At 34.3% G+C, this 27,894-nt stretch overlaps 1 protein-coding gene across 1 annotated transcript; it reads right to left on the minus strand.

Moving 5' to 3' along the window:
• Positions 1-566: 566 nt before the first annotated feature.
• Positions 567-27,462, minus strand: fyco1b (FYVE and coiled-coil domain autophagy adaptor 1b). The gene is made up of 18 exons (XM_073849239.1): positions 27,397-27,462; positions 26,819-26,919; positions 25,394-25,500; positions 23,619-23,744; positions 21,185-21,291; positions 19,535-19,678; positions 19,253-19,346; positions 14,961-17,060; positions 14,791-14,883; positions 12,729-12,847; positions 12,429-12,596; positions 12,127-12,270; positions 10,487-10,659; positions 9,158-9,284; positions 8,730-8,825; positions 3,962-4,172; positions 3,369-3,478; positions 567-3,267 (listed from the first exon to the last, which is right to left on the minus strand). Exons 2-18 carry the CDS (start codon positions 26,868-26,870, stop codon positions 3,189-3,191), a joined length of 4,050 nt encoding a protein of 1,349 aa, XP_073705340.1. The 5' UTR covers positions 26,871-26,919; positions 27,397-27,462; the 3' UTR covers positions 567-3,188.
• Positions 27,463-27,894: the final 432 nt, after the last annotated feature.

Consider the following 27,894-nt stretch of genomic DNA (forward strand, 5'->3'; position numbering starts at 1 on the left):
TTAATGAATTAATTTGACAAAAAATTAAAAGTAAAAATACAAATAAATAAAACAATATTAATTTAAAAAAAATACAAACAAATTCACTAAGACATTAATTTAAATTAAAACGAAAACAGACGACTTTAAAATAAAAAACTAACTCAAAAAAATAAATAAAATAATATATATATATATATAATATATATATATATATATATATATATATATATATATATAAAAATTGTAGCTTAATGATACAATAACACTGCTTGCAAATTACTAAAGAAAAAGAAAACTAAAAATATAAACATAAAAGCTAATTTAATGAATAATAATAATAATAATAATAATATATACATATTATTAAAATAACACTAGTTATACCACAAATCAGGGTATACAAACCTTCCACTGTATGTGCATTACTGTAAAAAGTATTTTTTTGTCAACTGAAAGACACCGCTAAGCCTAGTTTCTGCGGTCACTGAATGCCTCAGATACAGGAAGTTGAATTGCATTTCAAACGTAAAAAAAAACCAAAACAAAAAAAACAACAATGGATATACAGTACACTGGGCCCAAAGTAGAGTCATGCCACCAAGTAGTTTAATTCAGCTCCATTTCAAACTAGCTGTAATATAACATTACTGTCATATCACAGATTCTTACAGTAACCGCACATAAAAAATGACTGCTACAGTTCTCTGATCGAGTGCCGTCATCAGCTTCTGAAACACATTCAGAAAGTGCAACAGTGAAGAATCAATGCTTATTATTAAAATGTAGCCATTACTAAAGTGTCCACCTTCTTCTGGCTGGAGTTATCCGTTATTGCATCGCCAATCTTATTTATGCAAAAAACACAGTCACTGAGTTATTGCTTATGAATATTTCCCTGGCGTCAGCCGAATGAAAATGCATTTTTTGGTTGAAAATAAACAAGACGGCCAGGAAATGGAGTTTCCTCTTATTACTGTGCCCTCATCCCTTCAGAATACAGATTATATGTCTGCATAAAAGTCATAGTTGACTTCTAAAGCTTTGGAAAAAGACATACGATACCCATATTATGAGAAATACACTATGCAACCTCATACGAAAATAGATTAGCTTCCTATCTTGTGATTATTTGATTATTTACTCTTATCAATTTATATCAGTTAGACTTAAATGGATATTAGAGAGAATGAGAAAACGTTAAAGAAACCGTCTGATGTCCCTGTATATAGTATAAGCATTTCCTTTAAATCTATATCACTAATTTCATTTAAAAAAACACCGTAATAAAGCTCTTCTGTAGTGCATAATCTGTTATAAAAACCTACTACTGACCACACCAAATATCAGGGGGTTTTCCTTCATTGATTTTTTTGTTTTGCTTTGTTTTGTTTTTTATTGCCCATTCCCTTAATAAATATGTAAGAGATATCGTACCATTCTGCTATTAGAGTTTGCCAAGAGTGTGTTAAAATCATTCATAAAAGTTATGATTAGATATGATAAGAGAAATGTGGCTTTTAAATGACACAGAGGGTGAATCTCACAATATGGCCAAGTCATATTTCAACCCAAAATCAAATGAACAAAAATAAGAAATTATTATATATGTAAAAATATGTATATATATATAAATTATTAATTTTCATTACAAATACATACATTTCTCCCTCAAATTCCCATGAATTTAATGCATCTGGATGTTTTCGAAATCTGCAAAATGTTAATTGTTTGACCAAAATAAGAGGGATCATACAAAATGCATGTTATTTTTCATTTAGTACTGACCTGATTAAGATATTTTACATAAAAGATGTTTACATAAAGTCCACAAGAGAAAATAATAGTTGAATTCGTAAAAAATGACCCTTTTCAAAAGTTTACATACACTTGATTTTTAATACTGTGTTGTTACCTGAATGATCCACAGCTGTGTTTTTTTTTTTTTTTTTTATAGTGATAGTTGTTTATGAGTCCATTGTTTGTCTTGAAATGTTACACTGCCTGCTGTTCTTTAGATAATTCTTTGGTTCTCCAGCATTTTTGTGTATTTGAACACTTTTCAACAATGACTTTATTATTTTAAGATCCATCTTTTCACACTGAGGACAACTGAGAGACTCATATGCAACTATTACAGAAGGTTCAAACACTCACTGATGCTTTAGAAAGAAAAAAACGATGCATTAAAAGCATCGGGTGAAAACTTTTTTAATTTGAAGATCAGGGTAAATTTATTTTGTCATCTGGAGAACATGTAACTATTTTCTGTAGCCTCTGAAGGAAAGTACTAAATCAAATATAAATATAAATATAAATATAAATATATATATATATATATATATATATATATATATATATATATATATATATATATGACATTTAGGCAAAATAAGAATAATGTACACATCTACATTCGGTTCAAAAGTTGTTTTTCCTTCTGGAGCATCAGTGAGTGTTTGATCCTTCTGTAATAGTTACATATGAGTCTCTCAGTTGTCCTCAGTGTGAAAAGATGGATCTCAAAATCATACAGTTATTGTTGGAAAGGGTTCAAATACACAAAAATGTTGAAAAACCAAAGAATTCATGGAACCTGAAGGATTATTCTGAAGAACAGCAGGCAGTTGAACTGTTCAGGAGAAATAAGGAACTCATGAACAACCATCACTAAAAAAAACACAGCTATGGATCATTTAGGTAACAACAAAGTATTAAAAATCAAGGGAATGGTCATTTTTATAAATTCAACTATTATTTTCTCTTGTGGACTATATGTACTATATGGACTATATTTTATGTGAAATATTTTATTCAGATCAGTACTAAATATAAAATAACATGCATTTTGTATGATCCCTCTGTTTTTGCAGATTCTGAAAGGGGGATATAAACTTTTGACCTCAAATGTATAATAAAATTGTACATAATTACTATTTATTTATATTTTTACATTTAAGTAACAACAATTCGATTTTTGCATTACTGTAGTAGGACAAGAATTTAAGGGGAAAATAAAGTGCCCTAAAATGTGCTTTATTTTATTTTGAAGTAAATTTCTCATTTATTTCATTTGATTGTGGGATTTTGTGAGATTCACCACACAATTCATTGAAAGCAGCATTATAAGTTTGGCTTGATAAACAGCCCTATCCCTGGACAAGCAGTCCCATGACCTGGCACAGACAGAAGTGTGCGTGATTCGTTTTCTATGAAGAACTATCACTTCCGTTGCAGACCTCTGGCTTCTCTATACTCAGTTTGTACTGGACTTTCTTCGAGAGGAACCTGCAAACAGGAAGAACAACAAAACATAAAACATGAACAGAGTTTAAAGAGATAAAACGACAGCAGATCTGCTGGAGGAAATAACTGCTCTCAATACAAACCTGGAGAAGGAGTTATCAAATATGAGAGCATATTCTCCAGGGTTTCTGACCTTCAGCTGACCCTGAATTGTTTCCTTATGAGAGTTACATCTCGTCAGAGGGATCAGAACCTGAAAGAGGAGAACCAGGTTTGAGGATCCATATATTATTACACATTGATTCCAGACATTATCACAATCTTCTGATCAACACTTTGACAGGTTATATACCCAAGGTTGTATTTGCAATATTTGATTAAAATATGAAATACTGTTACAATTTAAAATAAGTGTTTTCTACTGTATTTCAATATACTTTAAAATGTCATTTATTCCTGTGATCAATGCATAATTTTTAGCATCATAACTTCAGTCTTCAGTGTCACATGATTCTTCAGAAATCATTCTAATATGCTGATTTGCCGCTCAAGAAACAACAGAATGAATTTTGTGTCCAAGCGGATATAAACTGGCTGGACAGCAGTAGTATGACATAAGCTGGTACTTTGGCAGAGTTCATTTCCAAGCATTTTGATAGCAGGGTTCAGTTGGCACATGGACCAATAAACTGAGAAATGCTGATGAATTTATGGCCATATGTCATGCGTATGTTACCTTGGCCTGTTCTAGAGGCGTATCTAGATTCTCTCTGTACACCACGCTGAAGCAGATGCTCTTAGTTTCAGAGGAGAAGACCCAGCTGATCGTAGGACCTGGATGTGCAGCAGAGATGAGAATCATACTGTAACAGCTGGACCTGATGAAGAGCTCCTTGGACTTATCACCAAACTGAGTCACGTCCTCCACGCTGAACGGCACAGACAGCCTAAGAAATAAAACACAATGCTGGTCATGAGAATGAATAAATATTGCCATTCTAGATGCATTTTATTTTATTCCTACAATGATGATAATAATTATTATTATTATTATAAATAATATAAGGTCATCAGGATCCATCATGAGTATTGTGTGTCTTATGTTCGCAGAAATAATGAAATATTGCAATACTATATTTAATAATAATAATTATAATTATTATTTTGCAAAAATCATAAGGCCATCAGGATCCATCAAGAGCATTGTGTGTCTCACTAATGCTCATGTGAATATTGCAATACTGGATTTTTGCAACAATAATAACTAATACTAATACTTAAGATTATAATAAATAATAACAATAATTCAGCAAAAATCATAAGCACTTTAGGATCCATTAAGAGTGTTGTGTCTCTCTAATGTTCATGGGAATTCAAAATATTGCAATACTGGATTTATTTAAATTTAGTTTTGAAACAATAATACTAATGCTATTACTTATGATTATAATAAACAATAACAATAATTTTGCTAAACTCAAGCACATCAGGATCCATCAAGAGCACTGTGTGTTTCACTAATGGTAATGGGAGTGATAAAATATTGCAATACTGGATTTATTTACATTTATTTTTGAAACAATAATAACAAAACAAATACTTATGATTCTAATAAATAATAACAATAATTTAGCAAAAATCATAAGCATATCAGGATCCATGAAAAATGTTGTGTGTCTTACTAATGTTCATGAGAATGAATAATTATTGCAATAATGGATTTATTGTAATCAATTTTTGCAACAATAATACTAATACTTATGATTATAATGTACAATAACAATAATTTTGCAAAAATAATAAGCAAATCAGGATCCATTAAGAGTGTCGTGTGTCTTACTCATGGTCATGGGAATAATAAAATATTGCAATGTTACATTTTTTTGCCACAACAACAACATTAACTACAATAAAAACAATAACAATAACAAATATTATTTTAAAAAATCATAAGGGCGCCATCATCCATAAATATTGCAATACTAGATTTATTTTACTTATTATTAATAATAATTAATAATATTAATAATAATAAATGTATTAATAAATTATTATTATTATTATTATTATTATGTGTGTGTCTCACTACTGTTCATTGGAATTAATAAATACTGCAATACTGGATTTATTTTAATTTATTCTTGCAACAAAAATAATAATACTAACATTTATGATTATAAATAATAACAATATTTGTATTTATTTTAGGGCCGGGACTCGATTAAAAAATTTAATCTAATTAATTAGAGGCTTTGTAATTAATTAATCGAAATTAATCGCATTTTAATCGCATATAAATATTTGACCTGAGAACAGTGAGAAGTAAGATTTTTACATGGATTTTTAGTATACCATTGAATAATGACTGAATACATAAGCTTAAGCAACAAAATATTGTTTATTTTTGTTCAACCAAGTCCAACAGACCAGTGAAATATTGCCATTAAGTGTAGCAAGAGGTACGTTCTTTAACGAGTCTTTCATGCCGAGAACTCTGCTCTTGTGATTGCTTAATTATGCATTTAAACGTTAATGACCAAACCTATCATTATAAATGTTGCTGCACATGGAATATAACGCGGATAACATTTAAAAAATATTTTTTATCAGGTTACACACTGATTATTTATCACTCAAACCCCTTTCTCTACCTGTCCGTTGGTCGGGCATATCCTCCATGTTTGTAGTTTTTTAACACTTTGTATGCGTGTTTGTAGTTCTAATCGAATCCTCGTTCACGGCGCAGTGTGTTGCGGGCAATATTAGCCGTTAAGAGTGTGCATTGATCGTTAAGTAGTAGACCATCCGGGAATCTTTGGAATACCTTTTTATAGGGCTGGGCGATTAATCGAAAAATAATCGAAATCGACATTCAGAACCTATAATCGTTAAAATTTTTCCAGGAAGATTATTTCAATTACTTTCCCTTTAAAAAACACAAGCGCTCCGTTACGTTATTCCGCCGACATGTCGATGGAGAGCTTAAACAGTATTTATACAGTAAAAAGTATTTACAGGATATACAAGGGTAATTTTATTTAGAGGAGATACTGCTTATTTTCTACTTTTAATATGAAAAACATTGAAAATTATTTATTTTGTTTCCAATAGTGCAAGTTATTTATTTTCACTAATTTAAGAAAAATTTGACTTTTCGTTTTAAGCAATGCTTGCTTTAATTTCAGTTGTTCAACACTGATGTTCAATTAATAATCATAGATCGTAGATAGTAGGGATGGCGAAAACTAAAAAATTTCTTGACCGACCACCGAGCCTCATTAGCCGGTTGAAACCGGTTAACCGATTAGTTTAAAATATGGTACGCTATTTGAAATAACAGCCATTTCGAGCCGCGCCTGCAATTTCGCAACTCTGTCGCATCTGGCCGCGATCACACCGAACGCGTCTTTTAGTTCTAAAAACGCGAGGCGCACAGCACTGCCTTTTTTTTTGGTGACTTTTAATAAAAGAGCGTGCTGCGTTTTTTTAATGTTGATAAGCAACGACCAAAACAGCTGTCCTGTCAGTCAAATCAAAGGATTATAGCGCGAGCACTCTAAAATCTTAGTTTTATGCTGTTAAGTAAACTGTCATATTAGCAGAAACCCTAAATAATACAGCTCCGGGTTACCCACGATAGACACCAAAGCAACCGTAAAATTCCGTCACCACAACAGAAGGCCCGCCTCTCCATTCATTCGATTGGACAATGGAAAAGAACGCGAATGACGTTGGGCGTTTTTCCGCTCAGAGTTGATTTTTTTTTTTTTCAACTTCACGCGCTCAGAGCGCTCCTGCATAAACGCGAGGCGCAGCAGGCGGTGAAAACGCGAGGCGCCTGGGCGCATAAGCAGCGCGTAGAACGCTCACTGCCAACAGAAAACCATTCAAAAGAGGCGCCTCCAACTGCAAAAACGCGTTCGGTGTGATCGCGGCCTCTATCTGCCGCTCTGCCTCCCGCACACACACACACACACACACACACACACACACACACACACACCGCCACTCACGTCACTTTTTTAAAATCCCCTACGGCGCGAAACATGAGTCCCGCAAACGCAGCGCCGAAGAGCTTGTTGTATGTAATCGTAGGACAAATGGCTCCTTAGTTTCAAATGGTTTGGGTACAAGGTGATCGGTTTGAAAATAAAGGCGTTTGTCTAGGTTAGAAGCTCATTTGAAACATTGCCACGGCTCATTTAAGAAAATGACAGCTCCGAAGAGACGCCGCTTTAGTTGAGGTAACGTTAGTGCTAACCATAATAAAGAAAGATGATGATCATCATCACCTTATCGGTTACCACTGAAATGTAGATGTAATGTATTTCCAAATCTAAGCCCATCTTATGCGGAATGTTGCCTAATAGACTGCAACATGATAAAACCAATGGATAAAACAGGCACCTTCAGAATGCGTAAAAGACGCACCGGCACTTTTTTTTTTTAACCGACTACCGACAACTTTGACCGGTTAACGTTGATACGGTCAACCACCGGTCAAACGGTCATCGGTTAACATCCCTAGTAGATAGTGTGTTTCCTTCAATTATTTTAAAATCAAGTAATGCACCCTTCATCCAAAAATCTCTCGCTTGTAATATGTGAACATATTTACTGTACAAAACTTGTCAGTGAACTATGAGGGCAAAAAAATAATTATTATATAAATATAATTAAATATAATTTCATTAATAAATAAAATAATCGTTCATTAATCGTAATCGGGTTAAAATGTTCAATTAATCGAGATTTTGATTCTAAGCCAAATTGCCCAGCCCTACCTTTTTAAACATACTACGATTTGGGACATACAATACTATTTAGGACGGACGCATCTTGTCTGAACGCTATTTGGTGCTCCAGTATTATCAGTCCGCGGAATCTCATCCAGTGAGAAACGTTCCGCGGTGCAAAACTAAGTGCGATTAAAATGCGTTAAAAAATTTTAACGCGTTATTTTTGTGTAATTAATTAATCTAAATTAACGCGTTAAAGTCCCGGCCCTAATTTATTTACATAATTTATATTAATTAATTTAATAACATAAGCCCATCAAATCCATCAAGAGTGTTGTGTGTTACACTCATGGTCATGGGAATGATAAAATATTGCATATAATATTTACTAGTTTTTTTTTTGACACAACATAAAGACATCAGGACCCATCATGAACGTTGTGTGTCTTATGTTTATGGAAATAATAAAATATTGCAATACTAGATTTATTTTATGCAACACTAGATTTGATTTCATAATAATAATACTAATACTAATTGTTCTTATTATTTTGCTAAAATCATAAAGGTATCGGAATCAATCATGAACGTGATGTCTCTCACTAACTGTCATGGGAATGAAAACACTAGATTTATTTATTTATTTATTTTGCACCAATAATAATAATAATAATATTCATTCTAATTATAATAAATGATAACAATAATTGTTAAAAAATCATAAGAAAATCAGGACCCAATATGAGTATTTTATGAATGACTCACGTCATCTCTCCAGATTTGAGCAGGTGGATTTCAGCGTCCTGAACGGAGCCGATCAGCTCGTCTGAATCTTCTGTGCTGGTGACGTCACTGCTGCTTCTGCAGACATATATGCACTTACATGTCATTTCCTGTCATACACGTATTTAACCACAGAGTAAAGAGCAACGCACCTCATAGGTGACAAAAATGAAACTGTAACAAAGCCAGCAAGTTTCGATATTATGTTTACTTAGCAGTACATTAAGATCCACTGGCAGGTACCATGTGTGCATGTCAAATTTGCTCTGACGAATGAAAATAAATCCAATAATGAACCTGAGTTCAGCTCAGCAGGAGCAAATTTAATTTTGTTTGTTACTTCAGCACAAATTCAGAGCAGAGAATCTGTGCTAACAAGACAGGTGTGTGTGTGTTTGCATGTGTCTCACAGCTGTTGTGTCTCTGAGGGCTCCACAGCGGTGGTGTATAACGAGTCGCTGTCATGGACACAGTTCACTTCCTCTTCTGTGATGATGTCATATGCTGTGTCATCTGGCCGAGGGGACTTCAGTGCCCCTGTGAGGACAACATTCACATTACACACAGGATTACAAACCCTTTTCTGAAGAAAGATCAGATTGCATTAAACCAGTATGCATTCGGATTTTACATTTGAGATTTTCTTAATCAATTCACAGTCCATATTAAATCACATACAGTTGAGGTCAAAAGTTTATACCCCCCTTTCAGAATCTACAAAATGTTAATAATTTTACCAAAATAAGATGATCATAGAAAATGCATGTTATTGTTTATTTAGTACTGACCTGAATAAGGTATTTCACATAAAAGATGTTTACATAGTCCACAAGAGAAAACAATAGTTGAATTTATAAAAATGACCCTGTTCAAAAGTTTACATCCCCTTGATTCTTAATGCTGTGTTATTACCTGAATGATCCACAGCTGGGGTTTTTCAGTTAGTGATAGTTGTTCACGAGTCCCTTGTTTGTCCTGAACAGTTTTGTGTGTTTGAACCCTTTCCAACAATGACTGTATGATTTTGAGATCCATCTTTTCACATTGAGGACAACTGAGGGACTGATATGCAGCTATTATAGAAGGTTCAAATGCTCACTGATGCTCCAGAGGGAAACACAATGCAATAAGAGCCAGGGGTGAAAACTTTTGAACAGAATGAAGATACATTTACATTTTTATTATTCTACCTAAAAATCATATTTCACTTAGTACTGCTCTTCAGAGGCTACAGAAGATAGTTACATGTTTCCCAGAATATAAAATAAGTTAAATTTACACTGATCTTCAGATGCAAAAGTTTCCACCCCCAGATCTTAATGCATTGTTTTTCCTTCTGAAGCATCAGTGAGAGTTTGAACCTTAAGTAATGGTTGCATATGAGTCCCTCAGTTGTCCTCAGTGTGAAAAGATGGATCTCAAAATCATACAGTCATTGTTGGAAAGGGTTGAAATACATAAAAATGCTGGAAAACCACAGAATTTCGACCTGAAGGATTTTTCTGAAGAACAACGGGCAGTTTCCTTTGTGGACTATATGTAAACATCTTTATGTGAAATATCTCATTCAGGTCAGTACTAAATAAACAATAACATGCATTTTCTATGATCCCTCTTATTTTGGTAAAAAAATAATCATTTAGTGGATTTTGAAAGGGGGATGTAATGTTTTGAATCTCAACTTTAAAAACCGTTAAGGGTTGCAAAGCATGTTTGTTTTGCCTTCTATAACATCTTACATGGGACACCAGGTGTGCTGGTTCGCGTAGGGCTTAATATTGGGCTGTGGGCTGAACGTACAGGACTACCCAGATCTCCATGTCCAGAACGCTTACTAAAGCAGTCCTTACAGCAGCGCTGGACGTTTGCATCGTGAGTGAGGCAGTAGTAACAGAATGGGCGTTCACAGAACCTGTGAAAACACAGAAAATACAAAAGTTAATATTTTGAACTTTCTATTCATCAATGAATCCTAAAAAGGAAAATGTAGCACAGTTTTCACTAACACATTAATAAGAATAATAATAAGAAATGTTTCTTAGACAGCAAATCAGCATATTTCTGAACGATTTCTGAAGGATCATGTGACACTGAAGACTGGAGTAATCATACTGGAAATTCAGCTTTGCAACACAAATAAATTACATAGTATTTTTTTTTTAATAGAAAATAGTTATTTTACATATATGTAATAAAAGATTTGTATTTTGAATAAATGCTGTTCTTAACTTTTTATTCATCAAAAAATTCCTGAAAAAGTATCACAGGTTCACAGGCACAACCGTTTCTTGCACTGATAATAAATCAGCATATTAGAAAAAATTCTAAAAGATTGTGTGACACTGAAGGCTTGAAGAAAATTCAGCTTTGCATTACATAAATCATTTTTTAATATTATACAATACTACTGTTTTTTTCCTGTATTTTTTATTAAATAAAGGCAGCCTTGATGAGCAGAAATCTTACGGAAATCTTAAGTATACACAAGTCAGAAGTTATCGAACAGTAAGATTTTGAATGTTTTTTTTTTTTTAAAGAAGCCTCTTCGGCTCACCAAGCCTGCATTTATTTGATCCAAAGTACAGCAAAAAGAGTGAAATCTTGAAAAATTTAAACATTTAATATAAATGTTTTCTATTTGAATATATTTTAAAATGTAATTTAATTCTATGATCTCAAAGCTGAATTTTTTGCATCATTACTCCAGTCACATGATCCTTTAGAAATCATTCTAATATTCTGATTTGCTGCTCAAAAGCCATGTATTATTAATATGTTGAAAACAGCAGAGTAGAATTTTTTCAGGTTTCTTGATGAATACAAAGAACAACAAATTATCTGAAATATAAATCTTTTGTAACATCATAAATGTCTTTATCATCAATTTGATAAATTTAAAGCATACTTGCTAAATAAAAGTGTTAGTTCCTATAATTTCTTTCAAAAAATAAATTATACTGACTGCAAAATTTGGAATAATATAGTGTATAATGTTACAATGTTTTATTTTAGACAAATGCTGATCTATGGATATTAAATATTGATGATAATAATAATAAATATTAGCTATTAGAATGATTTCTGAAGGATCGTGTGACTGGAGTACAACACTGGAGTAATGATGCTGAAAATTTAGCTTTGATCACAGGAATAAATTACATTTCAAAATATATGTAGATAGAAAACAGTTATTTAAAAAACACAACCAATATCACTGCTTTTGCTGTATTTTGGATCAAATAAATGCAGGCTCGGTAAGCAGAAGAGAATTCTTTATATATGATTAACAGTTTTTAGGGGAAAAAAGATTTTATTCCATTGCATCTAGCTACTGAAAGCCAAAAGAATGTAATTTCCTCAAAATGCCATCACCACTGACCTGCAGTTATGTTTGCGCAGCATCCAGGTGAAGTGGTTGCGGCAGCTGAGACAGTATGTGACGTCTTTGTCTGTCTGTTCCTCAGCCCTCTGTTTCTGTTCAAACTCCAATGCATCCGACTTCTGCCATAAAGCATCTTTGTCCCTATAGGGGGCGCCAGAGTTCTATGAAGAATAGCTTGCAACAATTGGGCAGATACAGTAAAGGAATTTCTCAAATGCATTTTTTTGGGTTATAGGGAACACGTTTCCTGATGTGTTACGCAAAGATGGTAGATAACCACTGTATATACAGTAAGTCACCTTATGAGCTCGATGAGCCTCTCCTCCAGATTCTTTTTGGTACGATAAAGGTCATCTAACTCAGCAGACATCTTCAGTTCAATGGCTTGCTTCTCCATCACACTTCTGCTTAAGTTCACACCCAGTTCATTACAGGACTGCTGAGCAAGAGCCAGTTCCTCCTCAGCTCTGACAAAAAACAAGAATCAGGTCAGCAAACATTCAAAACAACTAGTAGAAAGTGAAAATTGGATTATTTTTTTTCTTTGTTTACATTTTTTATGTATGGACTAGCTCGAAAGCCATACAGAGATCTCTTACCTTGTTAGGTCCACTCTGAGGTCTTTGATCTGTTCCTCTTTCTGATTAATTGTAGTTTCAGAATCACCAATGAGGGCATTTTTCTTTTTGATCATCTGACTGTAATCGCTGTTGGCAGACTTTTAAACAGAAAAAGACATGGATGCAGAAACTTATTGATTTTCATGCATTTAAAAGACTTTTGATCTAAATAATTAGGGTTGGGAGTATTTAGTCACCTCAACATTTGTATCACGGAACCCCTAAAAGGAATAAATACGAGATGGGAGGAAAAAATGCATTCTCTCACAATTATATTGTTAGGTAATTATACTATATGAGTAATAATAGAGGCATCAGGGAGCCACTATTAATATGCAGGGCATCGCTTTTTAAATGTTAAAATCTGGAGATTTGCGATCACACGTACTGTTACTGTACTAGTGTATACTGGTCGAAAATATTTATATTTCAAAGAAATGCTGTTCTTTTTAACTTTTTATTCATCAAAAAATCCTGAAAAAGTATCACATGTTGCGAAAAAATATTAAGCAGCACAACTGTTTCCATAAATCATTATATTAGCATACCAGAATATTTTCTAAAAGATCATGTGACACTGAATACTGGAGTATTGATCACAGAAATAAATTAGATTTTAGTGTATATTAAAATAGTAAAACAGTGTAAAAATATTTCACAATACTACATTTTTTCTGCATTTTTGATCAAATAAAAGCAGCCTTCATGAGCATAAGAATCCTTTTTAAAAAAAGCCCTGGGTAAGTGAAATTTTATGTACTTGCAAGCAGTTAATCATGTCCCTGTAGTGGCTCCGTAAAAACACATTATTTGTTTTCTGTGCCTTTTAAATTATGAATTCATTATTTGAGCACATCCCTACTTGATATACAGTGCCTTGCAAAAGTATTCATACCCCTTCATTTTTTTTCACATTTTGTTTTGTTGTAGCATTTTGTTAAACTACTTTAAATTAGTTTTCCCCACATCAATTTACACTCCATACACCATAATAATGACAAAGCATTTGCAAATTTTACAAATTTATTAAAATTAAAACACTGAAATAAGTACATTGCATAAGTATTCATACCCTTAACTCAGTACATAGTTGAAGCACCTTTACAGCCTCAAGTCTTTTTGGGTATGATGTGACAAGCTTTGCACATCTGCATTTGGCAATTATCTGCCATTCTTTGCCTCACCTTTTCACCCCTCAAGCTCTGTCAGCTTGGATGGGGGCTGGCAGACATTTTCTAGAGTACTAGTTGTTCCAATCGTCTTCCATTATCAATAATGCTTCTGTGAACCTTCAATGCAGCAGATTTTTTTCCGAACTCTTCCCTAGATCATTGCCTTAACGCAAGTCTGTCACTGAGCTCTACAGGCAGTTATCTTGACCTCTGGACTTGGTTTTTGCTCTGATATGCATTTTCAGCTTTTAGACCTTTTCTGAGAAGTGTGTGCCTTTCTAAATCATACTCATTCAAATGAATTTGCCACAGTTTAACTCCACTCGAAGTGTAGTAACATCTAGAAGCAATATGAATGCTCCTGAGCTAAATTTCAAGTGTCCCAGAAAAGGGTATGAATACTTATGCAACGGATCTTTTCAGTTTTTTATTTTTAATAAATTTGCACAAATGTCAAAAACCTGTTTTTTGCTTTGCCATTATGGAGTAGGGAGTGTAGACTGATGTGGGAAAAAAGTAATTTAAAGTAGTTTAACATAAGGTTGCAACATAACAAAATGTGAAAAAAATGAAGGGGTATGAATAATTTCGCAAGGCACTGTAAAACATGTCAATATCATTATGCTTTGAGATGCTAAAAAAGCAGAGTGATGTGTCTGAATGTCTCAAAGAAATCCATCCAGAGCATATTTACATAGAAAAACTATTTAAAAGCAGTGCAGTGGAATGCAAAAGAATTGTCACCCCCTAAAAGTAGGTTTATTTACAAATAAAAATCTACTCTTACCCACTCTATAGGAAGAAAAAGATGGATGGGATAGATTTGATTCATTCACAGGTTTGTGTTTATTGTTTATCCTAGGTGTTACCTCAAGCTCCAAAACTTTGGACTCCAGACTTGAAACTTTCTCGACTTCGTTGTCCAGCCTCTTCCTCAACGCATCCAGTTCCTCATTCAGACCCTTCATAAAGACATTTATAAACAGCTTGAACAAAGCAGAACAAAACCAACACCCCTGAGAATTTTTACTTCAATTACCTGCACTTGAGTTTGATGGTGCGCCGCTTCATCGCTCAACTGGGACCTCAGCGTATCCACTTCTCTCTGTCGGCTCTCTTGGACGCTTTTGGCTTCTTCCTCCACCTGTTCAAATCTCTCTTGCAACTTCTGCGTGGCTTCTGGGAGTCCCTCAGTCAGTTTTAGCTGCTCTTGCAGTCTTGCATTATCTTTTCTCAAGGCCTCCATCGTATCACTCAGAGTTTCCACTTCCTTCTGTGCCTCCATCTGCAGCTCCTGCAGTTTGGTAGAAAGCTCTTCCCATCTCAGCTGAGCCTCTTCGTTTTGTCCCGTCAGCATGCAAACGTGAACCCCAAGCTCGGCTGTCTCAGTGTTAGCCCTATGTAAAGCCTCTTGAGCCTCTCCGTTCTCAAGCACAAGCGTGCCGTTCTGCTTTTTCAACTCGTGAAGCTCTTTCTTCATTTCAGTCAGGTTTGTTTGGACTTCCACCCGCACTTTAGACTCCATATCCCTCTCCTTCACTAGAGCGTCCTCTCTTTCCCGGCAATGCAGCAGTTCCTCCACATGCCTACGGTTTAGCTCTTCCACCTGGGATTTTAGTTGCTCTGTCTGAGCCTGGAGATCTTCTCTGGAGGCTTCCGTCACTTCCTGCAGAGCCTGGATCTTCATTCTCTCCTCTGAGCTCACCAATAGCTGCGCCCGAAGCTCCATGACCTCCTCCTGGAGTCTGGAAACCTCCTTCATGTTAAGATCAAGTTGAGCCTCAGCCAGAGCCAATCTAGAAGTGGATTCTCCATTATCAGTTCTTGGGGATTCATTAGCCTCCCGAAGGTGTCTAGAAGTTGTTGTCTTGTTTTCCTGTGGGACTGCAGCACTCTCGTCCCTTGTTATACAATTCTCCCCAAGTTGTTCGATTTCTGTTTCCTCACGGTTCATTTGGCCATTCTCAAGATTTTGGTTCTCCACTGTCAGTCCAGCTGACTCCAATTTTGTTCTCAGTTGCTTCTCAGACACCTGTGTGGTAATCAGTTCCTTCTCCAGAGCATTCTTGGTTTGCACCAGCTCCTTGCTGCTATCCTCATTTCTCTTAACCGTCTGGATCAACTTGGCATTGATCTCCATTAAACTTGTGCACTGGTTCTTGTATTCTTCCAGTTTCTTGGCTTGTGCTTGGAAGCTCTGACTCTCCGCAGTCAACCTCTGGTTGAGATTCTCCAATTGCCGGACCTTCTGGCTAACGGTGGACAACTCCGTTCCTTTAGCATTTAGTTGTTCTTCAAGTATACTTTTACGTTGTAGCTCCTCTTCTATTTTTTTCTTGTGCTTCTCTAATTGACCTTCCTTGGCCTCCAGAGCTCTTTGAACATCTTGCAGCTGAGTCCGTAGGTTCCCTGTTTCCCTCTCCTTCAAAGAAAGTGCTCCCTGAAGACGGTTGATGGTCATCTGCAGCTCATCAGCTTGCTGCATTGCGGTTGTTCGTTCTTTATCGGCAGACACTTTACAAGTGTCCAGTTTGCCTTCCATTTCCTTAAGTTTCTCCTCCTGAAGCTTCAGCTCTTGAGCAAGTCGCTCAGCCAGTCTTGCCCGGTCTTCGCTTTCTCGTTTACACTCAATCCTCTCTTCCTCAGCCTCCTTTAGCTTGGTCAGGAGCTCTTGGATCGTCCAGGCCGAGTCGCAGTAGTTGGCGGCCTGCTGTCCTTTGTCGCTCAGAGCTCCGTCGAGCTTTGCCAGCAACTCCATGTTCCTGTTCTCCGCAACGCTCAGTTTGGCTTCTAGATTGCGTTCGGATGTCCGTAGAGCCTCCAGGCCTTCTGTGGTGGTATGGAGGCGATCGGTGCACTCTCTAACAGCTTTCACCACCTCCTGCCCTTCTTCTTTCTCTTGATTAGGACCTTGATTAGCCAAGAGTTGTTCTTTTAGGTCTTTGACCACGGCCTTTAGATCAGCTGCTTCACTGGTAAGCTGCTGGATCTTGTCTTGGAGCTCTTTTTGTCTCAATTCTGACTGGTCAAGTTCAATGCGCAGGTCCTCAGAAGCACTACAGGACAACTCGCCTAATTCCCCGAGATCACCTAGAAGACTAGAGCCAAAATCTGGGCCTGGAAGAAACTCCTGAGCTTGCTGCACGAGGGAAAAGAGATTGAAATGAATCAACAGTGACTATGTGACTGTGTTGCATTAGATCAACAACAACAGAACCAAAAAAAAATGCATTCACTTACATTGGTCTATTGGTCAATTTTTACATAAAAATCCTGGTATTGTGGTATTAAATCTGGAAACTACTTTGAACACAGAAGGTCTACTTTTGTTTACTTCCATATTTATTTTAATTAAATTCATTAATGAATTGTTGTGTGTGTGTGTGTGTGTGTGTGTGTGTGTGTGTGTGTGTGTGTGTGTGTGTGTGTGTGTGTGTGTTATGGTTAGTTTGCTGTTTGTTGGAAAATTATTTGTAAGTGAATATGTGTTTTTTTATATGTGTTGTAAAGTTTGGATATATTTAAGAAAAAATGTAAAAAAAAAAAAGACAAAGATGGTGGCAAATATAAATAAAGGACAACAGACACAAATAAAAAAAAATCTTTTCCTTTTCCATATTGTTGTCATCTATAGTAGTCAAAATAAACTAAGCCAAAAAACTAAAATGTTGCCTTGTAAGCTAAACGAAATAAATAGGTTTAAAGGTGCCATAGAATGGAAAACTGTGTTTACCTTGGCATAGTTAAATAATAACAGTTCAGTACATGGACATGACATACCATGAGTCTGAAACACCATCGTTTCCTCCTTCTTATATAAATCTGGTGTTTGCAAAAGACCACTGAAAAATAGGTCAATTCCAACATAACACCGACTATTACGCAATAACCCCGGGATCGTTAATAGTTATGCCTCCAACATTTGCATCGCCCAATCATCAGTAACGTCAGCACAACAGTAAAATAAGGCAAGCCACTGAAGGGACACGGTTAGCTTAATGCTAGCGCTAGCCTGTTACATTGCAGTACGATTTCATTTACCACATAAACAGAGAGATGACTGCACTGATGATGGTGAATGATGGAGAAATGACTGCGCTGATGATGATGGCAAATAATTTACAGATCCCGAGTATCACTGACAAGCATCTGAACTTGTGTGGTAAGTAAGCACTCCCTCTGCATTATAACTTTACACAGACCACATGCGATCACAGTAATGAGAGAGAAATGTTGGCGATTCAAAACGGCAGATTCAACAAACCGCATATTAAAAGCGGTTAGAGCTCCGTAATTAAATATATATTTTTATCCACTTGCAAGCTATAGAGATGAGCAGCTCTGTGAAACAGCCAATCAGAGCAGAGCTCATTAATATTCATGAACCTTCCAAATAAGGCAATAACAGAGCATTTCATTCTAGGGACAAATCCTAGGGTTGTAAATGGACCTGTAAAACCATTTCTGGAGATTTTTTGCCCTTTCCTATGCCATATACCTTCTATGTAGATATCAGAGAACAATTTAAAATATTGTATAAATGCATTCTATGGCACCTTTAAGTACTATAATCTACAATTCCAAAAACTGAAATGTAAATAATTTAAAGCTAAATAGAATGATTTAAACAAGCACATAACAAAAATCAGTAAAGCAATATAAAATGAATATTGAAAATTTTAATTATAAATATATTCATTAAATTATAAAATAATTATTAAATGATAAATAAAATATATAATTTATACATAAAAATTAAACCCTGGACCACAAAACCAGTCATAAGGGTACATTTTTTTAAATTGAGATTTATACGTCATCTGAAAGCTGAATAAATAAGGTTTCCATTGATGAATGGTTTGTTAGGATAATATTTGGCCGAGATACAACTATTTGAAAATCTGGAATCTCAGGCTGTAAAAAATAAATAAATAAATAAATATAAATACTGAGAAAATCCCCTTTGGATGTCAAAATGAAGTTCTTAGCAATGCATATTACTAATTAAATATTAAGTTTTGATATATTTACAGTATGAAATTTACAAAATATCTTAATGGAACATGTCATCTTAATATCCTTATAATTTTTGGCATAAAAGAAAAATCTATTAGGTTGACTTTTACAATGTATTTTTTGCTGTTGCTAGAAATATACTCATGCTACTTAAGACTTTAAGGTTTTGTGGTCCAGGGTCAGATATATAAAAAAAAAATTATGTACAATACATTACATATTTGGTGCAGAACCAGAGATTGTGAGGATATGCACAGAAGTTATCATTTTAATGATGTTTCTAAAGTCAAAGGCGTTTCTAACGTGTTAACAAACCTGTGAGTAGCTGCTGACCAAACTGTTAACACTTGAGCAGCGACTGGGTGGTTTCCACACATGGGCGGATGAGACAGCTGATCCCAGAGTCTTTCTGTATGTGTCACATAAAAACTATATATAATTTGTTTTGCTAACATTATTTTATTCACATTGCATGCAGCTACTTTGTTAAAAAATACTGAAATTTTTTTTTGCATGCTATGTTGGTTAAGTGTCTAAATGTGTCGCAATGGGGAATTCACTGTTGTGACATGCATGGGTTGAATTCTCATGAATTACCTTGCAAAAGTGGGCCAGTCGGAGTCAAGGTCGTGACCTCGGGATGCTACATCAAACTGGATCTCATTGAGTTCATAGAGATGATTGATGATATCGATGTTCAGATGGGATTTCACAAAGGGACTGCGTTCATAATACCACTCACTGTGAATGACAAACATAAAATCATGACTGCTCACAAAAACACTAGTGTTCTCAGAATGCTTGCTTTACCCCTTTTTACAAATTTAGCTTTGCTTCAGTAACATAAAAAAAACACCAACTGCATTGTAGGTACTATAATAAAAACCGCTGACATTACATGTATGTATGCTACTTTAAGACAAGAAGTTTCTTGTTTCAGAGAAGTGAAAGCTGGTGGAGGAAGAGAAATTAATGTGCGGATGAGTCGGTTCTGATTCAACACTTTCAGGTCTGTTAAAGCAGCTTTGCACTCATGCATTAACATTCTCTATTCAAATGACTATGTTGAGTCATGTGCAAAAAAAATAAATAAATACTGCTAATTAAAATGAATTATTTGCAATTTATTGCAGACTAATTTGCTGAAACCTAAAACTTACAAAAGGTGGCTAGCAGAGCATGCATCATGCATCATCATGCATACGCTGTTTTCGTGTGAAATCCGGATCACACTTTAAAGCCAAATGTGGTTGCAATTTCCACCAAAAATGTTGTTTACATGTCTGATTGTGCGTGCAAGTCTGAGGCGTACGTGCATTATATCAGTTTTATTTCACTATAATAGAGACACTATCATAGTTTTTTATTCATATTTTTAATTAGTTTTTTGTTTTGTATTAGGTAACATTTAAGTCACTTTTTGGGGGGCTTTTAAAATAGTTTTTATTCTTTTTTCAGTTTTAGTTTTAGTTATTGTGAAACATCAAGTAAAACTAAATGATAATAAAATTTAATTTTTAAAATTCAGTTAAAGTTCATTGCAAATAACTAAAGCGGTTCATGGTTTTGGTTTTAGTTTTAGTTAACCCTCTTGTATTGTTCATTTGGGAGTCACATTTGTTGTTCGTGGTCAAAAGCGACTGCCTGAAATGTAACTTTTTCATTTTCAGTAAAATCAATGTAATATATTTTTGTTCCATAATAGTGGAATGTGTCTATTTTGCACTTTTGATATTTTAGAGTGTCACCCCTTCATTACTGTGCCCTCTTTTTCTGCATCATGAATGATCTGTGGATTGTACACACAAAGCACTCTCTGTATTTTTTTCGTATTTCTTATTCATTTCCAATAGTGGTCATTTTTGACCGGGAACAACACAAGTCTGACAAATTCTTTACAATCATTTAGCTTTTTTAAATCAAGTCAACAATTTTTTTTGTGGTCACATGTGACTGCCACGAATGTCATCAAGTTTCGTACCATTCCGATGAAGTAGCGATTTTTAAAAATTCAATAGTTTTTTTGACTGAACAATACCAGAGGGTTAATAACATTGTAAGCCTATAATACCCTATAAAAACCTGCATCACTTGGCTTTTTTTAGTTCATGTCGAATCATGCACATTTTACTAGACATTTACTGGAATGATTTTTGTACTTTAGCAAAGCTATGCATTTGGTGCAATGCATCAAGCATCCTGTACAAGTTCCCACTAAGATGTTTACATTTTTGCTGAATACATTACCATGTGGTTTTGTAGTTTATAAGACATTGCTGAAGAGTGTCTGCCAGCCTTTGGTGCACCAGACAGTAGCGGATGAAAGCCCGTCCTTTCCCTAATGACGTCTTCAGCTAAAAAACACAGAGTCCTTGCATTTAATAAAAAAAAAATTTAAAAAAATTATATATGTGACCCTGGACCACAAAACCAGTCATAAGGTTAAATTTTACAAAACTGAGATGTATACATCATATGAAGGCTCAATAAATAAGCTTTCTATTGATGTATGGTTTGTTAGGATAGGACAATATTTGGTCGAGATACAACTATTTGAAAATCTGGAATCCGAGGGTGCAAAATAATCGAAATACTGAGAAAATCACCTTTAAAGTTCTCCAAATTAAGTTCTTAACAATGCATATTACTAATCAAAAATTACATTTTGATATATTTATAGTAGGAATTTTACAAAACATCTTCATGGAACATGATGTTTACTTAATTTCCTAATGATTTTTGGCATAAAAGAAAAATCAATAATTTTGACCCATACAAAGTATTTTTGGCTATTGCTACAAATATACACCAGCGACTTAAGACTGGTTTTGTGGTCCAGAGTCACATACATATATATATATATATATGCATGCTTTGAAATGAGAACTATTACATTTGTTCTGGTTAACTCTGTATAAATTACACAAGTTTCTGTCTAGCCACAACACAACAGCTTCTCATTTTGTTGATCACATCCGATAAACCCTGTGGTAATGGAATGAGATGACATGTTGAAAAACAATAACAACGCACATGTAAATAGCATAACAAAACTAATTTTTGAGCTTTGAAAGAAAACAGTATAAGTTAAAAACTTCAAACCTTTGGCAGTTTAATCGAATAATGATTTAAGAAAAAAGATTCTGATTCTGTTCTGTTGCTTTGGCACATTGATAATGAAAGGTCAAGTTGAGTGCAATGCATCATGGGATACAGTTTTTAGTATAGTGTGCTCTGGTTTTAGGTTACACATTTTGGCAAATGCAATAACAGGTAAATTCTGTAAACTGTACCTAGTGTGGTGCACAGTGCATGCTGAAAAACACTGTATGAGTAGTATGGTAATATGCCAATCTAAACACAAACAATGTCTGTCAGTGGGACAGCAGATGGAGGATTACAGTGGGTGACCAAAGAGCATAAGGACACCAGATGGAAACGTTACACTACTGCTGACGCTGGATTTCTGGATTTGTTCTGGATTCGAGACACACAAAAAGCTGCATTTCAGTGGCAAATGAATGCATTAAAAGTTGTTCTTTAAATAAGGAAAAATAGGATTCCCTTATAATTAATTAAACTTTAATCTGTGAGTAACAAAAGTTAATGTCTTACAGTGATTATGTCTGAAACAGTACACAAAGAGAATGATCACCTTTTATCTACATACACTACCAGTCAGATGGACAGTTTTTTGAACAGTAAGATTTGTAATGCTTTTTAAATTAATAAAAATGTACTCAACTGTTTTGAATATTCATAATAATGAATGTTTCCTCAGCATTTTAGAATGATTTCTGAAGGATCGTGTAACATATATATGTCCGTAATATTTTTCACAATATTACTGCTTTTGCCGTACGTTGGATCAAATAAATGCAGGCTTGGTGAGCAGAAGAGAATTCTTTAAAAAAAAACATTAAAAGTCTTACAAACTTTTGACTTGTAGTGTAAGTGTGTCTAAAGAAAATCAGCATGTTGTGGGTGACTGCTAGGTGTTTTTTAGGGTGTTCCAGGTGGTTTCTTACTGACTAAGATCCAAAATTGAGTCAAAACAGCTCTCCTCTATAATATTCAGGTACTAAAATAAGGCTCAGGTCCCTCTTTCAATGTCAGTCTATGTGAAAAAATCATGTTTAGTCACTTGTAGTCAATGTATAGCACACATCTATCTTTGATAAGCTACACAATTTAAAATACAAGGTCAGTAGCACAAACGATGTGGGATGAGAGGCACACTAAAATTTGATACTTAAAGCTTAGTAGATTTTTTGGACACATAAGCTTAAAAAAAGTTTAATACTTAGAGCTTAGAGTTTTGTCTTCTAATATATGAGCAATAGTAATACTTATGTACTACAAATCACTTGCCTTGATAAAGGAATAACATGCCTGTCTGTATAATGTACAATTCTGTGGTCTGTGAATGGTACAATAATCTTTGTGAGAGTACTGCTAGTTGAATGCCTGTAACACATGACCAACCTGTAGCTGAGTGTCACTGCTTCCTGCTTCAAACCCTCCAGAGAGGTGCAGATAAAAAAACGGATGTAAAAAACGTCAGAAAACCAGCAACATGAAAGTGCGAAAGAGAAATGAGAATGCAGGCTGGAGGCAAACATGCATGTCTGATGCAGAGGAAATAAGAGATGCAGAGGTTTGGGCTCGTGCAGTGGATTACCTCGAGGATTGATTTGACAAAGCGAATGCCGTCATTAGCTCCTTTAATCTTGGCCAAGCAGTCGCAGAAATAGTCCCAGTAGTCCTTCCTGCTGCCCAGAAATGTGGTCCTCTCCTTCTGGTCAAACTGGACACAACGGTCAACAGGTTAATCTCAAAGCAATCACTTTAAACATGATGTTTGGTTAAATATGAGTGCGGAGATCACAAGCCATCCAGGTCACCATCAATTTTAGATTAAAAGAACAAGAAAGTAGTTCAGTGGTAACAACCGAATTTTACAGGATATTCAACTTTTTTTTTTTTTTTTTTTTTTTTTTGCATCAGAAACTTTTTTAGCATTTTTTTTTTTTTTCACTGATTGTGGGCAAACTGCAGAATTGAAATATATTGCAGTTGTAATATAACTATTTTTGGAAACTAAAATAAAGATGAAAAAAAAAACATACATATATATATATATATATATATATATAGAAATAAATGAGACCCTGGACAACAAAATCAGTCATAAGTAGCATGGGTATATTTGTAGCAATAGCCAGAAATACATTGCATGGGTTAAAATTATCGATTTTCCTTTTATGGCAAAAATCATTAGGATATTAAGTAAAGATCATGTTCCATGAAGATATTTTGTAAATGTCCGACCGTAAATATATCAAAACTTAATTTTTGATTAGCAATGTCATTGCTAAAAACTTTTCTTAATATTTGGATTTTTTTGCACCTTCAGATTCCAGATTTTCAAATAGTTGTATCTCTGCCTAATATTGTCCTATACATCATACATCAATGCAAAAGCTTATTTATTCAGCTTTCAGGTGATGTATAAATCTCAATTTCGAAGAATTTACACTTATGACTGGTTTTGTGGCCCAGGGTTACAAATATGCACTATTATTGATAGATAATAGTTTAATCAAATCAGTAAAGATACAAAAGGCAGGGATGTGTAGAACTTTGTGAATGACATCCATTTGAATTCTGAAATTTCTGCCAAATTCTTTAGTTGCAGACTTCAAGCTGGCCTAGATATACAGTAACTTCAATAAAGAGTTTCTGATGAATGAAGAAAACTAAGAAAACTCGAGCATTAAATCACCTTAAAGGAGAATTTTCACTTCCAGAACAAAAAAGTACAGGTAATTTACACATGCCCTTGTCATCCAAGATCTTCGTGAATTTCTTTCTTCTGTTGATAACAAATAATGTTTCTCGAGGAATTATCTTCATATAGTGGACTTCAACGGGCCCCCCAAGTTTGAACTTCCAAAATGCAGTTTAAACGCAGCTTCAAATGGCTCTAAACGATCCCAGTTGATGAAAAAGGGTCTTGTCTGGCAAAGCGATCTGTTATTTTCGAAACAAATTGACAATTTTTGTATTCGTCTTGTCTCAGTCTGCTTGAACTCTGCTTGTTTTTTTTTTCAGTTCAATTTGGTCAATACAGTTAGGGTATGTCAAAAAAACTCCCATCTCGTTTTCTTCCACAACTTTAAAATCGTCCTACATCGCTGCAGAAGTATCGACCCAGTGTTTACAAAGTGAACATTCAAAGTAGATCAAACACCCTTAACAAAAAAGGTAAACCAGTGATGTAGGATGATTGAAGTCCACTATATGGAGATAATTCCTGAAATGTTTTCCTCAAGAAACATAATTTCTTATCGACTGAAGAAAGAAAGACATGAACATCATGGATGACAAGTGGGTGAGTAAATTATTTGTAAATTTTTGTTCTGGAAGTGAGCTACTTTAAAAACTGTGCCATACCTGCAGTAGGTACTCCAGTTTATAGCAGAACTTGTGAAGGCTGGAGCTGTCATCGGTGATAGGCTCACCAGTATCACAATGTTCTTTGCTCAACTCAGAAACTGCATCTGCGAAAACAGTTGATATTCTGAATTTTTGTCAGAGTATAGATTTAAAAATGTGAAGTTATTTGTTAAATCTCCTTTTAAACAACCAGCCTTGTTCATTTGATAAGAGGCTGCATTAATATTTTAAAGCAAAGCATAACAATTCTCTAAATGTCAATAACATCTAAAGATTTGAATGACTTTTAAAATTTAAGTTTTCCCTGACAGTAGGACCTTGTGCAATTAATTACAAATGACAGTTGTGAAAATAGTATGTTGTAGATCATATCACGAATTGATCAAACTTCATCAATAATGATTACAAGTCACACTGTACACAGTAAGAACATGCTTGATGAATAATTAGACTACAAGTCAAAAGACTTTAAAGAAGTCTCTTCTGCTCACCAAGCCTGCATTTATTTGATCCAAAATACAGCAAAAACAGTAAAAATTTTTTTTATATATTTTAACTATTTAAAATAACTATTTTATATTTGAATATATTTTAAAATGTAATTTATTCCTGTGATTTTTTTCCAGCTGAATTTTTAGCATCATTACTCCAGTTACATGATCCTTCAGAAATCATTCTAATATTCTGATTTGCTGCTCAAAAAACATTTATCATTTATTAGTAGAATTTTTTCAGGTTCCTTTGGTGAATAGAAAGTCCAGAAGAACAGCATTTATCTGAAATAAAAATCTTTTGTAACATTATACATTTCTTTATCATCACTTCCAAACAATTTAAAGCATGCTTGCAAAATAAAAGTATTCTTCTCTCCACCCCCAAAAAATTATACTGACTACAAGCCTTCGAATGATATAGTGTATAATGTTACAAAAGCTTTTTATTTCAGATTAATGCTGATCTATTTATCTATTTATCAAATAATCCTGAAAAAAAATTATTCAACCGTTTTAAATATTGATGTGACACTGAAGACTGGAGTAATGATGCTGAAAATTCAGCTTTGCATCACAGAAATAAATTACAATTTAAAATATTTTTGAATAGAAAACAGTTATTTTAAATAATAAAAATACTTCAGAATTTTACTCTTTTTTTGCTGTACTTTGGATCAAATAAATGCAGGTTTGGTGAGCAGAAGAGACCTTTTTAAAAAACATAAAAAATCAAAAACTTTTGACTGGTAGTGCAACTATGACTATTTATTATGTGCTGTGATATCAGAGAATACAGAGTATGTAGGGAAATTTTGCAGTGCCTCTAGAATAAACTAAAAAAAGTTATTGGCCAATCACAGTGTCAAAAGACTCAGTTCACATGATTGTTCACACATGCAAAACATCACACTGAGTGTGTGATTTTTACCACGCAGATCTCTGATTATTCTCTGCAGCTGATTTTCTCCCACTGTACTCATGGTAGGCTGAATATGTTAGTGTTGATGGCTCATAAAGTCAACATTATGCCTGTAAAAGCAAAGAGAAAAGGGTGGTACTAAAAAGACAACAATAAAACAGTAAAACTCAAAACAGTTTATGATGGTATAACAATGAGTTTAAAAACAAACATCCCATATTTTTACCATTTTTATTCTTAACTTATTTGTACCATAAAATAAACAAACTGAATTATGTCCTGGTGTAATCTTGTGTAGTGATCAGTTTAATGAGAGTTTTACTTTTGTTTTTAAACGTACAGCCGAAAATTCACAATTCCGTATGATTATGATTACCATGATTACAAAGTAAAATTATAATCCATATTTGCAATAGTTAAATATTATAATGAGACTAGGTAAACAAACGCACCTGCTGAACTTTACAACTTTAGCGTTTAGCTTCCACTCACATTTCTAGCATAACCGTCAGCCTATCGTCATAACAAATACATGTCTATTTGATAAACATGTAAACGATGATAAAAAGAAGTAAATAAAGACATACTTCATAAAGAAAGATGATCTTCCTCATCGATTATTTACTGTACACACAACTCAGCTTCCATTGCGGGGGCGGTACTTAGGTTGACTGACAGCACGCTAATCCAATCAGAGGCGAAAACGAAATAGCAGATTCCTTCGTAGCGCACCAAGGTTGGTTGCGCGATTAAAAAACCGCAGTAAATAAACAAGAAGTGTCATGTGATGATCCAGTAATGAGTGTATCACCAGTAGCAAAACACAAGGTGTTAACATATGTAGGTGGATCTCAAAAAATTGGAATATCATAGAAAAGCTCTTTTTTTGTAATTCAACTCAAAAAAACGTTCTTATATTTTAGATTCATTACACACGCTAAATATTTATAATAAAACGTTTTTTTGTTTTAATTCTGATGGCTACAACATACAGCTTAGGAAAATAAAAAAAATAATTATCTCAAAAAATTTTGAAAACATTTTGAGCTTGATTAGTTTGAGTATACATACTAAGTATGTCCTGG

The sequence above is a fragment of the Garra rufa genome, chromosome 10 (genome assembly GCF_049309525.1).
Source record: "Garra rufa chromosome 10, GarRuf1.0, whole genome shotgun sequence".
Lineage (NCBI taxonomy): Eukaryota > Metazoa > Chordata > Actinopteri > Cypriniformes > Cyprinidae > Garra > Garra rufa.